General features: G+C 38.6%; 1 protein-coding gene across 1 annotated transcript in view; it reads left to right on the forward strand.

The window, feature by feature from the left end:
• BPTF (bromodomain PHD finger transcription factor) overlaps positions 1–16923 on the forward strand; it is a 137107-nt gene that overhangs the window by 85894 nt on the left and 34290 nt on the right. Inside the window, exons 12-17 of the mRNA XM_017542842.2 lie at positions 1223–1402; positions 2718–5028; positions 9955–10079; positions 10970–11098; positions 13392–13542; positions 15493–15535. Of these exons, the coding sequence (XP_017398331.1) occupies positions 1223–1402; positions 2718–5028; positions 9955–10079; positions 10970–11098; positions 13392–13542; positions 15493–15535 (2939 nt within the window). The remainder of the gene's footprint in view (positions 1–1222; positions 1403–2717; positions 5029–9954; positions 10080–10969; positions 11099–13391; positions 13543–15492; positions 15536–16923) is intronic.

A 16923-nucleotide genomic window follows, 5' to 3' on the forward strand; every position in this document is an offset into this window, starting at 1 on the left:
AAAAAAAAAAAAAAAAGAAGAATAGGAAAATGCCTTTAAGGCCAGGTGCCATGGCTCACACCTGTGGTGGGATACCAAAGCTGGGAGGATCATTTGAGCCCAGGAGTTCAAGAAACAGCCTGGGCAACATGGCAGATCCCCATCTCTACAAAAAAATGCAAAAATTAGCTGGGCATGTTGGTACGAACCTTTATTCCCAGTTACTCAGGAGGCTGATGGAGGAGGATCACTTGAGCCCAGGAGTTCAAGGCTGCAGTAAGCTGAGATCACCCCACTGTGCTCCAGCATGGGTGACAGAGCAAAAAAAAGCCTTTAAAGCCCACCAAGAAAATTCATCTAGACAGTGTTCTGTTTTGGAAAGCTTGATTTTTTATTTATTTATTTATTTATTTTTTATTATGGGAAGTTTAAAACTATACAGATGCGAAGAGAATAATGAACTCCCAAGCAACCATCATTCAGCTTCAACAATGATCAAAGTTTATCACCTTTTTTTTTTAAAAGGTGGGGTCTTGTACTGTCACCCAGGCTGGAATGCAGTGGCACAATCTCAGCTCACTGCAACCTCCATCTCCCAGGTTCAAGCAGTTCTCCTGCCTCAGCCTCCCAAATAGCTGGGATTACAAGCGCCCACCACTACACCCAGCTAATTTTTGTATTTTTAGTAGAGATGGGGTTTTACTATGTTGGCCAGGCTGGTCTCAAACTCCTCGGCCCCTCAAAGTGCTGGAATTACAGGTGTGAGGCACTGCACTGGCCTGTGGTATTAATGTTTATCCTGTAGCTGTGTTACTGATAGATATAGATACAGATATATAATTTTTTTTTTTTTTTTTAAAAAAAAAAAGGATTATTGGTTGGGACAAATTGTCTTAATTTTTTTTTTTTTTTTTAAGAGAGAGCCTTACTTTGTCACCCAAGCTGGAGTGCGGTGGCATGAGCCACCATACCTGTCTACTTCTTTTGTTATTGTTGTTTTTTAATCCTGCAGTGTTTTAAAACAAATCCCAGAAATCATGGTTCACCAAAAGTGTTCACGATGTTTTCTGAAACATCTAAAATTCAGTCATTCTTATACTCAATAAGACCTTTGTCTTTTTTTTTTAATGAAAAAATGAAATATAACTTGCTGGAAAATACTTGTTTATTTTCACTAAACTCGATATATTAAATTGCTAATACTGGAAATAACTTTAATTATCCTGTACATGGTTCTTTTTAGCCAAAAATAATATGGATGAAAATATGGATGAATCAGATAAAAGAAAATATTCACGAAGTCCAAAAAAAATAAAAACAGAGCCTGATTCTGAAAAAGATGAGGTAAAAGATTCAGATGCTGCAAAAGAAGCAGACCAAAGTGAAATGGATATCTCAAAGATAACTGAGAAGAAGGATCAAGGTAAGGAGAGTCAGCTGTGGAGGGCAGCCTGGGGGTGATAAGAATGCACTGGATCAGGGTCCTACCACAGGAAAGGTACTGCACTGTGTTTTCTTGATAATAGCTTTATTACAACATAACTCATATCTCATGCAATTCACCCAGTTAAAGTGTAAATTCAGTGGTTTTTAGTATATTCACACAGTTCAACCATTACCGTGTCAATCTTAGAACATTTTCATAACCTTCAAAAGAAGCCTCATTTATACCATTAGTTACTTCCCAGTCCCTCCCCAAAGTGCTGCCAGCTTACCAGTCTACTATGGATTTGCCTACTTTGGAGAGTCCATAGAAATGAAGTCAGACAATAGGTGGTCCTTTATGGCTGGCTTCATCCGCTCAGCATGTTTTCAAGGTTCATCCATGTTGTAGCATGTGTCAGTACTTTCTTTTTATTTCTGAATAATATTCCATTTTATGGATATGCTACATTCTGTTATCCATTCATGAGTTGATGGACACTGGGCTTTTTCCTCTTTTGGCTATTATGAATAATGCGGCTCTGAATATTCATGCAGAAGTTTTTTGTGGCCATGCGTTTTCACTTCTCTTGGAGATATACCTAGGAATGGAATTACGGGATCATATGGTACCTCTGTTTAACCTTTTGAGGAACCACATTGTCTCTTGTAAAAAACTAGATAAGCTGGATAATGCATGTGGCTAGAGATATAACTGTAAAAGCCTATGCAAAATATTACGTGCAGGTACTGTAGTGTGCAGTAGCCTGCCGCATACTAAGTAATTTTTCATTATGACATTCCATTGTTTTTAGATACTAAGAATCAGAATATCTAAATATTTGGAGGATGTGTGTTTCATAAAGTTCAACACTATCCATTGACCAGGAACTTTGACATATATATTTATGTTTAAGCTCTAGAGAGAAAATGAGAAAAATAGGTACTTTAAAATATATTTTTGGCTGGGCACAGTGGCTCATACCTGTAATCCCAGCACTTTGGGAGGTTGAGGCGGGCAGATCACCTGAGGTCAGGAGTTGAAGACCATCCTGGCCAACATGGTGAAACCCTGTCTCTACTGAAAATATAAAAATTAGTTAGGCATGTGCCACCATGCCTGTAATCCCAGCTCCTCGGCAGGCTGAGGCACAAGAATTGCTTGAACCTGGGAGGCAGAGCTCACTAGCTGAGATCATGCCACTGCACTCCAGCCTGGGTGACAGAGTGAGACTGCCTCAAAAAAAAAAAAAAAAATTGTAAATTCCTGCTTTCGGAGTAAAAAATACATTTATATAAATGTCTTTGTTTCACAGATGTGAAGGAGCTTTTAGATTCTGACAGTGATAAGCCCTGCAAGGAAGAACCAATGGAAATAGACGATGATGTGAAAACAGAGTCACATGTAAATTGTCAGGAGAGTTCTCAAGTAGATGTGGTCAATGTTAGTGAGGGTTTTCATCTAAGGACTAGTTACAAAAAGAAAACAAAATCATCCAAACTAGATGGACTTCTTGAAAGGAGAATTAAACAGTTTACACTGGAAGAGAAACAGCGCCTCGAAAAAATCAAGTTGGAGGGTGGAATTAAGGGTATGGGAAAGACTTCTATAAATTCTTCAAAAAATCTCTCTGAATCGCCAATAATAACAAAAGCAAAAGAAGGGTGTCAGAGTGACTCTATGAGACAAGAACAGAGCCCGAATGCAAGTAATGATCAGCCTGAGGACTTGATTCAGGGATGTTCAGAAAGTGATTCCTCAGTTCTTGGAATGAATGATCCTAGTCATACCACAAACAAACTTTATCCAAAAGATCAAGTGTTAGATAATGTCTCCATTCGGAGCCCAGAAACAAACTGTCAAAAACAAAATTCCATTGAAAATGACATAGAAGAAAATGTCTCTGAACCTGCCAGTGAAGGCCAGGAACCCAGTAAGAGTAAAACAAAGGGAAATGATTTTTTCATTGACGACTCTAAACTAGTCAATGCAGATGATATTGGTACTTTGATCTATAAGAACAAAAAAACGCTCATACAAGAGGAAAATGACACCATTGTTTCTTCTTCCAAGAGTGCTTTACATTCATCAGTGCCTAAAAGTACCAATGACAGAGATGCCACACCTCTGTCAAAAGCAGTGGACTTTGAAGGAAAACTGGGATGTGACTCTGAATATAATAGCACTTTGGAAAATAGTTCTGATACTGTGTCTATTCACGATAGCAGTGAAGAAGATATGATTGTTCAGAATAGCAATGAAAGTATTTCTGAACAGTTCAGAACTCAAGAACAAGGTGTTGAAGGCCTGGAGCCATTAAAATGTAAACTGGTTTCTGATAAGTCCACTGGAAACTGTGAGGACAGGCTGCCGGGTAAGGTAACTGAAGCAAATGGTAAAAAATCAAGTCAGCAGAGGAAGTTAGAGGAGAAACCAGTTAATAAATATAGTGATCAAATAAATCTAAAAAATACCATTGACAAAAAGAATAATGAAAATGGAGAGTCTAAAAAGAAAGGACAGAGAACAAGTACATTTCAAATAAATGGAAAAGATAATAAACCCAAAATGTATTTGAAAGGTGAATGCTTGAAAGAAATTTCTGAGAGTAAAGTAGTAAGTGTTAATGTTGAACCAAAGGTTAATAATATAAATAAAATAATCCCTGAAAATGATATTAAATCATTGACTGTTAAAGAATCTGCTGTAAAGCCATTCATTAATGGTGATATCATCATGGAAGATTTTACTGAAAAAAACAGCTCCGAAACAAAATCACATTTACTAGGTTCGTCAGATGCTGAAGGTGACTACCGACATAGCCTTGAGACCCTGCCATCAACCAAAGAGTCTGACAGTTCACAGACGACCACGCCTTCACCATCTTGTCCAGAAAGCAATTCAATTAATCAGGTAGAAGATATGGAAATAGAAACTTCAGAAGTTAAGAAAGTTACTTCATCACCTATTACTTCTGGAGAGGAATCTAATCTCAGTAATGATTTTATTGATGAAAATGGTCTGCCCAGCAACAAAAATGAAAATGTCAATGGAGAATCTAAAAGAAAAACTGTCATCACAGAAGTCACCACGATGACATCCACAGTGGCTACAGAATCAAAAACTGTGATCAAGGTAGAAAAAGGCGATAAGCAAACTGTGGTCTCTTCCACAGAAAATTGTGCCAAATCCACCGTCACAACCACCACTACCACAGTAACCAAGCTTTCCACACCCTCCACAGGCAGCAGTGTGGACATCATCTCTGTAAAGGAACAAAGCAAAACCGTGGTCACCACGACAGTGACAGACTCCCTGACCACCACGGGAGGCACACTGGTTACATCTATGACTGTGAGCAAAGAGTATTCCACACGAGACAAAGTGAAACTGATGAAATTTTCAAGACCAAAGAAGACTCGTTCAGGTACAGCTCTGCCATCCTATAGAAAATTTGTTACCAAGAGCAGCAAGAAGAGCATTTTTGTTTTGCCTAATGATGACCTAAAAAAGTTGGCCCGAAAAGGAGGAATCCGAGAAGTCCCTTATTTTAATTACAATGCAAAACCTGCTTTGGATATATGGCCATATCCTTCTCCTAGACCAACCTTTGGTATCACGTGGAGGTATGTACTTTAAAATGTATTTGGGGGAGGGAGAAAATTTTAAAAAGAATTATCTCAAAAGAATGTCTCATTTTTAAAAAATGAGACAATAGAGATAGGAAGCATATATTAATGGCCAAAGTAGTAGTGGAAACAGGTTGCAAAAAGCTTCAAAATTGGCCATCTGGTATGTACTAAAGTTTACTTAGAGAAAAATATTTAAAGACTTAAAATTTGAGGGAATCTTTTAAAATGAAATTCAGTTATAACTTTCGTAAGACAGAAGGAACATGTCAGACACGATTGTTTTTGTGGTCTAATTTTCTGAGTTACTGCTCTGGGAACAAGATAATCACAGAATTGGATAAACACCAACTTTCTGGAGTGTTTGTATTCTGTTTTTATTAGGTAATTTGTAAAAAATAAGACAAAGAAATATGACAGTAAATTTCATAAAGCTTATAATGTGAAAACCTTCCTAATGTAACTTATTTGCATGATAAACATTTGTTTTGGAGTTCTGTTATTTATGTATGAATAGGTAGTCTCTAAGATTCCTTAGAAATTATTTTAAACCCAGAAATAGTCCTAATTTAAACTTTTCTGGGCACTTTAGGTTTAGGGGATGAGTCCTAAATAGATAGTGTTGGCAGTTGTAAAAATCATGTAGTATTATATTGGGAAGGATCTTAGAAATCCTTATCTTTTGTGGATGTACAGTAATTTGCCTCTGGCTGCAGAGACACAGGAATAGTGCCGGGTTTTCCTAAATCCCAGTCTAGTGCTTTATCTGCTATATCACATTTCACTTATTTGTCTTTGCTTTCTCCTTTTTCATGTCCTTGTCTTTATCTTTTCACCCCTGTAATTGAGAAGGATGGAACATAAACATTGAAAACATGAGAGTTTTCAGAACATCTTTAGAAATCGGAATCAGTCATAGTTGTAGTTAGATTTTACTAGGTTCCTCAAATTATTATGTCAGCGAGTTACTGAGCCGTTTTCATTTCTCTTTAGGCTTCATTTTTGTGTGTCTTTTAATATGTTTCCAGTTTCTTTAAAAATCACACTTTTTTGGTTTCCTTTATATTACAATCAGCTAGTATTAGGGAAAAAATGTAAGTATTCTCTATAAAGGAATTTATTAATACAACCAGTCATAGTTTGTTTGACCAAGTTTTTTATAACTCATCTTTTGATTTGAAATAAAATATCATCACTCCATTACACATTCAATAGAGACAGCTGAAAAGTACAATTTCTCTGCAGGGCCTGCAATGAAGGATTTGCAGAATCCTGCAGGGAATCAAGGAACTCTTCATTACAATTCATGGATTTATAGGATTACTCTGCACTTTTCTGCTTTCTTCATTGAGAGCGGTCCCAAAATGTATCCTTGACTGTCCTGCAGGTAACTTCTTTCCCACTGGAAAAGTTACTATGTACTACAGATACTTTAATTAAAGTGACCTTGCAGTTGTGGAGGCAGACCTTTCTGTTCTTTGTATTCTGAAATGGAGGAGGGTAGGCTCAACTGGGAAGCACTCTTCTCTGAACTCTCCAGGAGAGTTAGGTGCTGGTCCTGATCAAGTGTTGTTCAGGGCCCTGTTGTGCACAGCTGAATATCAGGAGCCTCGTATTACCGTGTCTTAATATGCACTGTGGCACAGTTTGTATTACTTGATTTCTCATTTTTTAATGGAAGGAAATACCTTCCATTAAACATTTTACATTTTAAACCAATACTGCCTTCAAATGTATGCCAACATCTTAATTTGCTGAAACAAATTTGAGAGAAGCATAATCCTTTCTGTCTAATGAAGGCATGGATAAATATGTAAATTGATCATGACTTTAGAATGCATTTTTAAAAAGCAGATTGCTATAAAAAGCCATGCACGTGAAATGCATTTTTATACTAACACTTGAATAGAATACATCTGATGGTTAGGAGTTAAGAATGCCAAAGGTGCATGTATAATCTTTATTATTAATGTTAAGGCTGAGCAATATTGGAAAACTTGTCTCAATAGGGCCTCTTTTTCCCTCCACACTATGCATTCCCTTGTCCCCGTCCTCCCAGGCCCTGATTCTGTGCTTCATTATCATGTTGAACTGGTAGTTGTCCAGTGCTGCCAGAAAGATCCTCCTAAAATGCCCCTCTATCCTGTGAATAGTCTCACCGAGCTAAGGGACTTGCTAACTACTGCAGCAAGGACTGGGGAAAGCATTTGTCACCTGTAGATCACATTCATGGAAAGTACTTCCCTTTACAACCCATCCAGTACTGGATAAATCTTAGAGTACTTAATATACATACCCTTTAATGCTCTTCTTTAATCTTTCAATTTGGTACTGTGCATTCTGGCTTCTGCCTTTCTCTCTCATGCCACCTTCATCTCTTTCTGTACCTCCAGACCCTTTCCCTTCAGCCATAAAACACTGGATGTGGTTTCTGGGAAGAAATGTGTACTCCTGCAGACTTTCCTCTGTAGCATATGTGTGCCCCTTGCCTTTGATCAGCACCCCCATGCTCTTAACTTGTCCTTTGAGACTTCAGCAAAGCTCTGTTCTCCATTCCTAAGCCAACTCAGATGTCCCTCTCTTGTCCTTTCCTCTCTTACAGCCCCTTGAGAACACAGACAGATTCTAGTTCACCTCTCTGTCCCCAGCTCCTTTTATATAGTCTAACACGTAGAAGATGCTCAAGTGTTTTTTGAATAAATGCTTGAATGAGCAGACAGATCATGCATGTGCTGTGTTCCTCCCCAGTGTTATTTTCATTTTAAAATAAAGATACTTTAAAGTCATTGTTTGACCATAGAGAATGAGGATGAACTTTTCCTTTCAAATATTTATTTTTTTTTTTCTCCTATGATACTAAAGATCCCTAGGAATTACTGTGGGGGTGTGGTTTGAAACTGACAGACACTTACCCCTCTTGGGCCATCCCTGCACTGGTTAATATTTCCTCTCTGATTTCCTCTTGACCTACTCTGTCCAAGTCAGAGGATTCATAGTGCAGTAACACAATGGAGAAAATAACAGTGTCACAAGTAGATACGGGAAGTTAAGAAGCTGCAGCAACTTTTTGGCTAGAGCTTTCCCTTTCTCACAGTGTTCATTTTTCCAACTAAATGCTATTGATAGAAAGCACTGCCTTTCATGCCAGGCACAGTGGCTTACACCTGTAATCCCGGCATTTTGGGAGGCCGAGGCAGGCAGATCACCTGAGGTCAGGAGTTCAAGACCAGCCTGGCCAAGGTGGTGAAACCCTGTCTATACTAAAAATGCAAAAATTAGCCAGGAGTGGGGTGTGGGCGCCTATAATCCCAGCTATGTGGAGGCTGAGGCAGGAGAATCACTTGAACCTGGTAGGCAGAGGTTGCAGTGAGCCAAGATCACTCCACTGCACTCCAGCCTGGGCGACAGAGCAATACTGTCTCAAAAAAAAGCATTGCCTTTCACATGCAGAGTTGTTTGTTTGAGATTTACCTTCCACCTCTGTTAGAGGAGGAAATTATTTTTTTTTATATGCTTGGTCTACACCATAATCAACCACTAAGTTCATTTAAGTAGTGTGAAAATGCCAACAAAGTATTCAGTCACACAAAGATACAGTGAATTCCATTTTAGGACATGATATTTAATGCAGTTGATTGAATTTATTTTGAAATACGTTTTTAGTATTTTTTAAGAATGTCTAAAAATTTCTTTTTTTTTTTTAAGACGGGGTTTCACCATATTGGTCAGGCTGGTCTTGAACTCCTGACCTCATATGATCCACCCGCCTCAGCCTCCCAAAGAGCTGGGATTACAGGCGTGAGCCACTGTGCCCGGTTTGTCTAAAATTTTTAATAACTCCACACACAATGTTTAGAAACAGACATGAACACAGATTTGTCTCTTAATAAGTAACTACTATGATATTATCCTTTTTCTAATATTATTCATTGTAGAATTTAAAAACTACACTTCTAATGCTCTTAAAGTTTTTATTAGTATTAGTATTATTCATCTTTCAGTCATTCATGTTTTAAAGAACCATCATTTGGATGTAAAAATTTTTTGTCTATTTGGAAAGGTCTTACTAGATTAGTAAGATGCTTTTGGTTTCATTTTATTTTATTTTATTTTATTTTATTTATTTATTTTTTTTTGACACAGAGTTATGCTCTTGTCACCCAGGTTGGAGTGCAGTGGAATGCAGTGGCATGATCTCAGCTCACTGCAACCTCTGCATCCTGGGTTCAAGTGATTCTCCTGCCTCAGTCTCCCAAGTATCTGGGATTACAGGCGTGCATCACCATGCCGGGCTAATTTCTGTATTTTTAGTAGAGATAGAGTTTTGCCATATTGGTCAAGTTGGTCTCAAATTCCTGACCTCTCAGCTGGTCCGCTTGCCTCAGCTTCCCAAAGTGCCAGAATTACAGGGGTGAGCCACTGTGCCCATCCTCATTTTATTCTTTTAGAAAATTTAAACATTTTCAGGTTTTTTGTTTTAGTGAAAGTTACTCAAGATTTTTCCTTCCAAACTCCTTATCACCTTTAATAACAGTTATTTATTTCTCTATATTTGGTCTCCTTCAAAATTTTTCTAACAGATATTTTGAAATTAGGTTAAATTTGTAAAATCTTCATGATTTTACAACCTTACAATGAAATATACTCTAAAATGAGTATATTTATATAAATATATATATTTATATGGCATTAAAGTAAATATAAGTCCTTTTTTAAAAAAATTGAGGTGCACATTATTCTTATGAACAAAATTTTTCTTTTAAAGGACACATAATACCAAAGTCTTGCAAAACCATGCTATAAATACTGAAGTCATAATGAGGACAAGAAACACAGCCCTTCAGTTTAGTAGAGTGAATGTGAATGTGTATGTGTATATATACATATAGATATATGTATGGATTTCTTTGGTTTTCCTTTCAGGTATAGACTTCAGACTGTAAAGTCCTTAGCTGGAGTAAGCCTGATGTTACGGTTACTGTGGGCGAGCTTAAGATGGGATGATATGGCAGCCAAGGCTCCTCCAGGAGGAGGGACTACACGGACAGGTAAGGGGGGGTAGTTATTTTCTAATTTAAGTTTAAAAGCTAAAATCACTTGCTTGTTCATTTAATTTTAAGCATCTCTGTTTTCTTATTAAATGCTTATATTTTTAAAATACAGCTTTGGCCATGCGTGGTGGCTGTCACCTGTAATCCTAGCACTTTGGGAGGCCAAAGCAGGAGGATCACTTTGGCCAGGAGTTTGTGACTAGCTTGGGCAACATAATGAGACCTTGTCTCTACAAAAATCTAATTAAAAAAGTAAAAAGTCAACCAGGCCTGGTGACAGGTGTCTTTAGTCCCTGCCACACATGGGAGTCTGGGGCCAGGAGGATTGCTTGAGCCAGGAATTCAAGGTTGCAGTGACTGTGGGCCACCAATGTAACTCCAGCATGGACAACAGAGCAAAACCCTGTCTCTAAAAAAAAATTTTTTTTTTCAAATATGGCTTTGCTAAAGTTTGGCACATGCTATAAAATCCCTGGGGCTGGAAGGGAAAGTTCAGATTATAAAGTACGTTACTTATGTGTGAACCAGTCTACATTTTTTAAAAGATATTCATTATTGTTTAATTAAAAATTTTAACTAAGCCTTCTGGAACCTTGTTGTTGCTGCTTCTGTCCTAGGCTTTTTATTATTTTGATTGAGTTTTGCCACCAGGAGCTCAGCTATACCTAGCAGCATTTTGTTTCGTTTAGAAATTTGCAGTGAGGAAGAAGTGCGGTATTATTGCAGTCTGGCAGTGATCCTGTTAAATGTTAATGATCCTATTAATCAGTCAAATGTTTCCTAAAGTTTATTTCATGTGTGTCTCTTTTTGAAAGCACCAGATGTACCTTTTTAGTCTCTGAGTATTTCAGTTGGTTTTTAATACTGTGTGAATTAAATTACCATAGAAACATCTGAATCTGAAATTACAACAACAGAAATAATTAAGAGGAGAGATGTTGGTCCTTATGGCATTCGATCTGAATATTGTATTAGGAAAATCATTTGTCCCATTGGAGTTCCAGAAACACCAAAAGGTAAGGAATAGAAAGAATTCTGTTCTTTCATTATTAACCTGTTAGCCATGTATTTTATTGAAATTTGATTATTTTTTCTTCTCTCCATTCAACTTTTTAAAAATACATTTTTTACAACCCAAATTTTGAAAATGATATTTAAGTAGTAAACATATCAAGATTCTATTAGACACACAGTGATGCCTGTAAGCCTTGTTCCCAAGCACAGCAGAGAGCTATAATAAAACTCTTGTAATTAAGGTGGGAGGCATTGATTGATACCAGACCAGCAGCTCCTAGAGAGCAGCCATCTCATCTGTCTAGTTAGTGGAAGTCCTGGCAACTAGTCTGAGTCTGACATGTAAGTGGTCAATAAAGGTTTCTTAAGGATTAAAACTATTGTGAAATACTTCAGTAGTCAAGGTAGAAATAATCTAAGAGGCATAAAGAGTTACTCAAGAAATATTTATCTTGCACCAATACGGTAGGCACTGGGTGGCAAATACATAGAAAAATGAGATTTGGCCCCTAATCTCAAGGAAGCAAAGAAAAGCTTTTATGGTATTGTAATATCATTGTTACATGTGTTGCAATAAGATAAGAGAGTAATATTGGAAAAGAAGCAAGATTAACATTATTTTGTAGGTAATTATGAATGTCTGCTTAGAAAATTAATGCAAATTAATTTATTAGCCCTAAAAGGAGTTCAGTATAGCCCTAAAAGTATTAGCCCTAAAAGGAGTTCAGTGTAGTATCCAAATTGAAAATATATAAACTCCATTTTATTTTATATAAACAATAAAAATATTTAGGTAAAAGACCTAGTAAGAAATGTATAAAAATTATACATTTTATACATCTCTTCAAAAATTACAAAAATATTGGTAACAGTGCACTCCTGTAATCCCAGCTACTCAGGAAACTGAGGCCTGAGAATCACTTGACCTGGAAGGTGGAGGTTGCAGTGAGCTGAGATCGCACCACTGCACTCCAGCCTGAGCAACAGTGAGCTGTGTCGAATGAATGAATGAACGAATGAATGAATGAATGAATGAATGAAATGTCCTTAGTTAGAAACATAGTGTTTTTATAAAAGTCGTTCTCCCCAAATATATACATTTAATTTTTGAAGCTTGATTAAATTAACTTGGGAGTTCTTAGAGAATAAATGAGAATAAACTTTTTGAAAAGAGCACCAATGAAACAACACCTGTTCCTAGTGGATGATAAATTTTAGCTTAATTAAAACAGTGGCCAAGCACGGTGGCTCATGCCTGTAATCACAGCACTTTGGGAGGCTGAGGCGGGTAGGTCATTTGAGATCAGGAGTTAGAGACCATCTGGCCAACATGGTGAAACCCCATCTCTACTAAAAATACAAAAATTACCCAGACATAGTGGTACATGACTGTAGTCCCAGCTACTCGGGAAGCTGAGGCACGAGAATCAGTAAGCCCAGTACGGGAAGGTTGCAGTGAGCTAAGATCACACCACTGCACTCCAGCCTGGTCAACAGCGTGAGATTCTATCTCATAAAACAAAACACAAGGTTGTCTTGGCACAGAAAGAGCTCTGTTGATGGGCAGAGACACAGATGGGAAATGTACCTACCTGACAGACCTTCAGTCTCCTTGACCCCACAGCCTTTCATGCAAACCACTGCAGTCCCCTAAAATCACTTTTCTTTGGCTTATATCACTTGGTACAATTCAGGTCCTACTACCATTTCCAGTTCCTTCTGCTGCTTCCTTGTGATTGAATATATTCCTACTTTTCATTTTTTAAATCTTGTTATGAGGAGATTGTATCTGTTCTTAGGTTTCAGCTCTGCATTTTATATTGGTACCTCTCAAATCCCCCTTCTCTGTGCGGTGATAGGGAAATGCCCAGGTGTGAGAAGGACATACGAGGCTTTTATAGGAAGTTGTATTCGTGGTGGGGTCTGAAGGATGAATTGACATTAGTCCGACGATGGGGCAGGGGCTAGGAATAGTGCTTCAGGTGGAGGAAACAGGTTGGGTGAAGGCTTATAAGCCTTTTATTTCAGGGGTCAGCAAACTGCAGCCCATGAGGCTTGGCCTACCCTGCTTTTACTAATGAAATTTGATAGGCACACAGCCACATTTTAGTCACTTACGTATTGTCTTTGGCTGCTTTTGTGATACAAAGGCACAGCTAAGTAGCTGCAGCAGAGACCATCTAGCCCTTTAAGAAGAAAAGTTTGCCAACCACTACTTTTCATGATCGAAGATGCCAGAAGGACTTTAATTTTAGAAGCAATATTGCTTAAAATATTCTGATTTCCTTTCCAAAGAAACGCCTACACCTCAGAGGAAAGGCCTCCGATCAAGTGCACTGCGGCCAAAGAGACCAGAAACGCCCAAGCAAACTGGCCCTGTTATTATTGAAACCTGGGTAGCAGAAGAAGAGTTGGAATTGTGGGAGATCAGGGCATTTGCTGAGAGGTAAGGAAACGGTTAATATACCTGGTCAGCTATTTGAAGATTTTATCACTTCAGAATCAAGAAATTATTTTGTGTGTGTGTGTGTGTGTGTGTGTGTGTATTTTTTTTTTTTTTTTTTTTTTTGAGACAGGATCTTGCTCTGTCACCCAGGCTGGAGTGCAGTAGTGCAATCTTGGCTCACTGCAACCTCTGCCTCCCAGGCTCAAGCGATCCTCCCACCTCAGCTTCCCTAGTAGTTGGGACTACACATGCATGCCACCACACCCAGCTAATGTTTGTATTTTTTGTACAGAGACAGGGTCTTGCTATGTTGTCCAGGCTGGTCTCAAACTCCTGGGCTCAAGCAATCAACCCACCTGGCCTCCCAGAGTGATGAGATTACAGGCATGAGCCACCCCGCCCAAGGTGAAAGAATTTTCACTTTGTTTATTGAGTGAATCCTAGCTTGACTTTACTCCACCTTTGATTTTAAGTGCTAGCTGTAAATAGTTTAGTAAGGTCCTCTCTTTTAGTTTTAATATCTTGCCCATTTGTTGATTTCTACTTACCATAAATGTTTTATTTTTATTTATTTTTTTAATTTTATTTTTGAGATAGAGTTTTGCTCTGTCCCCCAGGCTGGAGTGCCGTGGCACAATCTCAGCTTACTGCAACCTCTGCCTCCCAGATTCAAGCAGTTCTCCTGCCTCAGCCTCCCAAGTAGCTGGGATTGCAGGCATGTGCCACCACTCCTGGCTAACTTTTTTTTTTTTTTTGGGACAGAGTTTCGCACTATCGCCCGAGCTGGAGTGCAGTGGCATGGTTTTGTCTCACTGCAGCCTCCACCTCCCAGGTGCAAGCAGTTCTCCTTGTCTCAGCCTCTGAAGTAGCTGGAATTACAGGTGCCTGCCACAAGGCCCGGCTAATTTTTTTGTATTTTTGGTAGAGACAGGGTTTCACTATGTTAGGCAGGCTGGTCTCAAACTCCTGACCTCATGATCTGCCCACCTCAGACTCCCAGAGTGCTGGATTAGAGGCATGAGCCATTGTGCCCAGCCTTTTTTTTGTTTTTAAGACAGAGTCTTGCTCTGTCACACACGCTGAAGTACAGTGTCACAGTTTCAGCTCACTGCAAGCTCCACCTCCCAGGTTCAAGCAGTTCTCCTGCTTTACCCTCCCAAGAGCTGGAATTACAGGTGCCTACCACCACACCCAGCTAATTTTTTGTATTTTCAATAGAGACGAGGTTTTACCACGTTGGCCAGGGTGAAACTCCAGACCTCAAGCAGTTCACCTGCCTTAGCCTCCCAGAGTGCTAGGATTGCAGGCGTGAGCCACCATGCCCAGCCCTGACTAACTTTTGTATTTTTAGTAGAGATGGGGTTTCATCGTGTTGGCCAGGCTGGTGGTCTTGAGCGCTTGACCTCAAGTGATCTGCCTGCTTCGGCCTCCCACAATGCTGGGATTACAGGCATGAGCTACCTTGCATGACCAAATGTTTTATTTTATTTTATTTTATTTATTTATTTGTTTGTTTGTTTTTTTATTTTTGAGACGGAGTTTCACTCTTGTTACCCAGGCTGGAGTGCAATTGCGCGATCTCGGCTCACTGCAACCTCCGCTTCCTGGGTTCAGGCAGTTCTCCTGCCTCAACCTCCTGAGTAGCTGGGATTACAGGCACGTGCCACCATGCCCAGCTAATGTTTTGTATTTTTAGTAGAGACAGGGTTTCACCATGTTGACCAGGATGGTCTCAGACGATCTCTTGACCTCGTGATCCACCCGCCTCGGCCTCCCAAAGTGCTGGGATTACAGGCGTGAGCCACCGCGCCCGGCCTCAAATGTTTTATTTTTAAGTCAAAATAATATAATACCTTTGTATGATGTGAAAATCAACCAGATTTCACGTATATTAGATGCCAGATGCCTAATAGGTTAGGTTCTGATAAGTTTCTTCTTTTTTTCCTGCAGAGTGGAGAAAGAAAAAGCACAAGCAGTTGAGCAACAGGCTAAGGTTAGTGAACAGAAGAAGACAGAGGACATCACGGCCCAAATAGAGGCTCTTCTGAAACAGCAGCACTTGACTTCCTGTCAACAGGAGGAGTTGATGCTGGTCCCACTTGACAACATGCATACATTTTTAGCCAAATTCATGTACACCAATGCACAGTAATGATGTATTCTTGTGGGATTTGGGTTTTGTTTTGTTTGTGTCTTTTTTGGAGACAGTGTCTCACTATCACCCAGGCTGGAGTGGATCACAGTTCACTAAGCCTTGACCTCCCTGGTTCAAGTGATCCTCCCACCTCAGCCTCCCTAGTAGCTGGGACTATAGGCACCCACCATGATCCCCAGCTAGTATTTGTATTTTTTATAGAGATAGGGTTTCGCCGTTGTTCCCAGGCTGATCTCAAACTCCTGGACTCAAGCGATCACCTGCCTCAGCCTCCCAAAGTGCTGGGATTTTAGGTGTGAGACATATCTTATTGTTATTATTTGAAAACAGCTCTCTGGATACACCAAGCTGTGGTTTTGTAAAAAATATATATATTTGGAGGACATCTGAAATAAGATTTCTATTATTTTAGAGTTTTATGAGTAATTTCTGGGAATAATTTTTTCTTGTGAATTTCCAATCTGGAAAATTTCTGTAGTCTATGAAAAAGCAAATTATGCTAAAACTCTTTAAGAGTTTGTTGTACATGATTATTATAAAGCTACTGATGGTTTTTTAGTGTTTTCATACTATAAATAATATGCCATGGCCAGGCACAGTGGCTCATACCGGTAGTCCCAGCACTTTGGAAGGCCAAGGCAGGAGGATTCCCTGAGTCCAGGAGTTCGAGACCAGCCTGGGCAACATAGGGAAACCCTGTCTCTAATAAAAGAATAAAACAACATTTAAAAAATAAAAATAACAGTGTACCATATGTGCCTGAACATTGAGTACTCGAATAAAAGATGAGTACCACTTATTCCTAAGTTAGAAAATACTATAAAAGTTTTTACCAACTTCAATATATAAACGTTGAGGATACAGATGAATAGATATATCTATATACAATATTATTAACATAGTTATACATAAATATTTTAAAATCACATGTAAACTAAATTATTTGTTTCAAACTACATTTCCCTCATATTTTATAAAATATTTTTTCATATTCTTGTGTATCTTTCAGTTTACTATAGGTCTTCATCTTTACTTACATCAAAGTTTAGATGATAGCGCTTTTCAATGCTATGTATGATGCTATCTGTCACAGGAAATCGATCACTAAACCCAAATATCTGTAACAACTGGCTAGTTGTTTTGTTTTTTATTTTATTGGGTGTGTTTTCTCATTTCTGCAATGTAACCAAATGTATTACTTTTTTTTTTTTTTTTTTTTTTTTTTT

Source organism: Cebus imitator, unplaced genomic scaffold, assembly GCF_001604975.1.
Source record: "Cebus imitator isolate Cc_AM_T3 unplaced genomic scaffold, Cebus_imitator-1.0 Scaffold148, whole genome shotgun sequence".
NCBI classification, from domain to species: Eukaryota; Metazoa; Chordata; class Mammalia; order Primates; family Cebidae; genus Cebus; species Cebus imitator.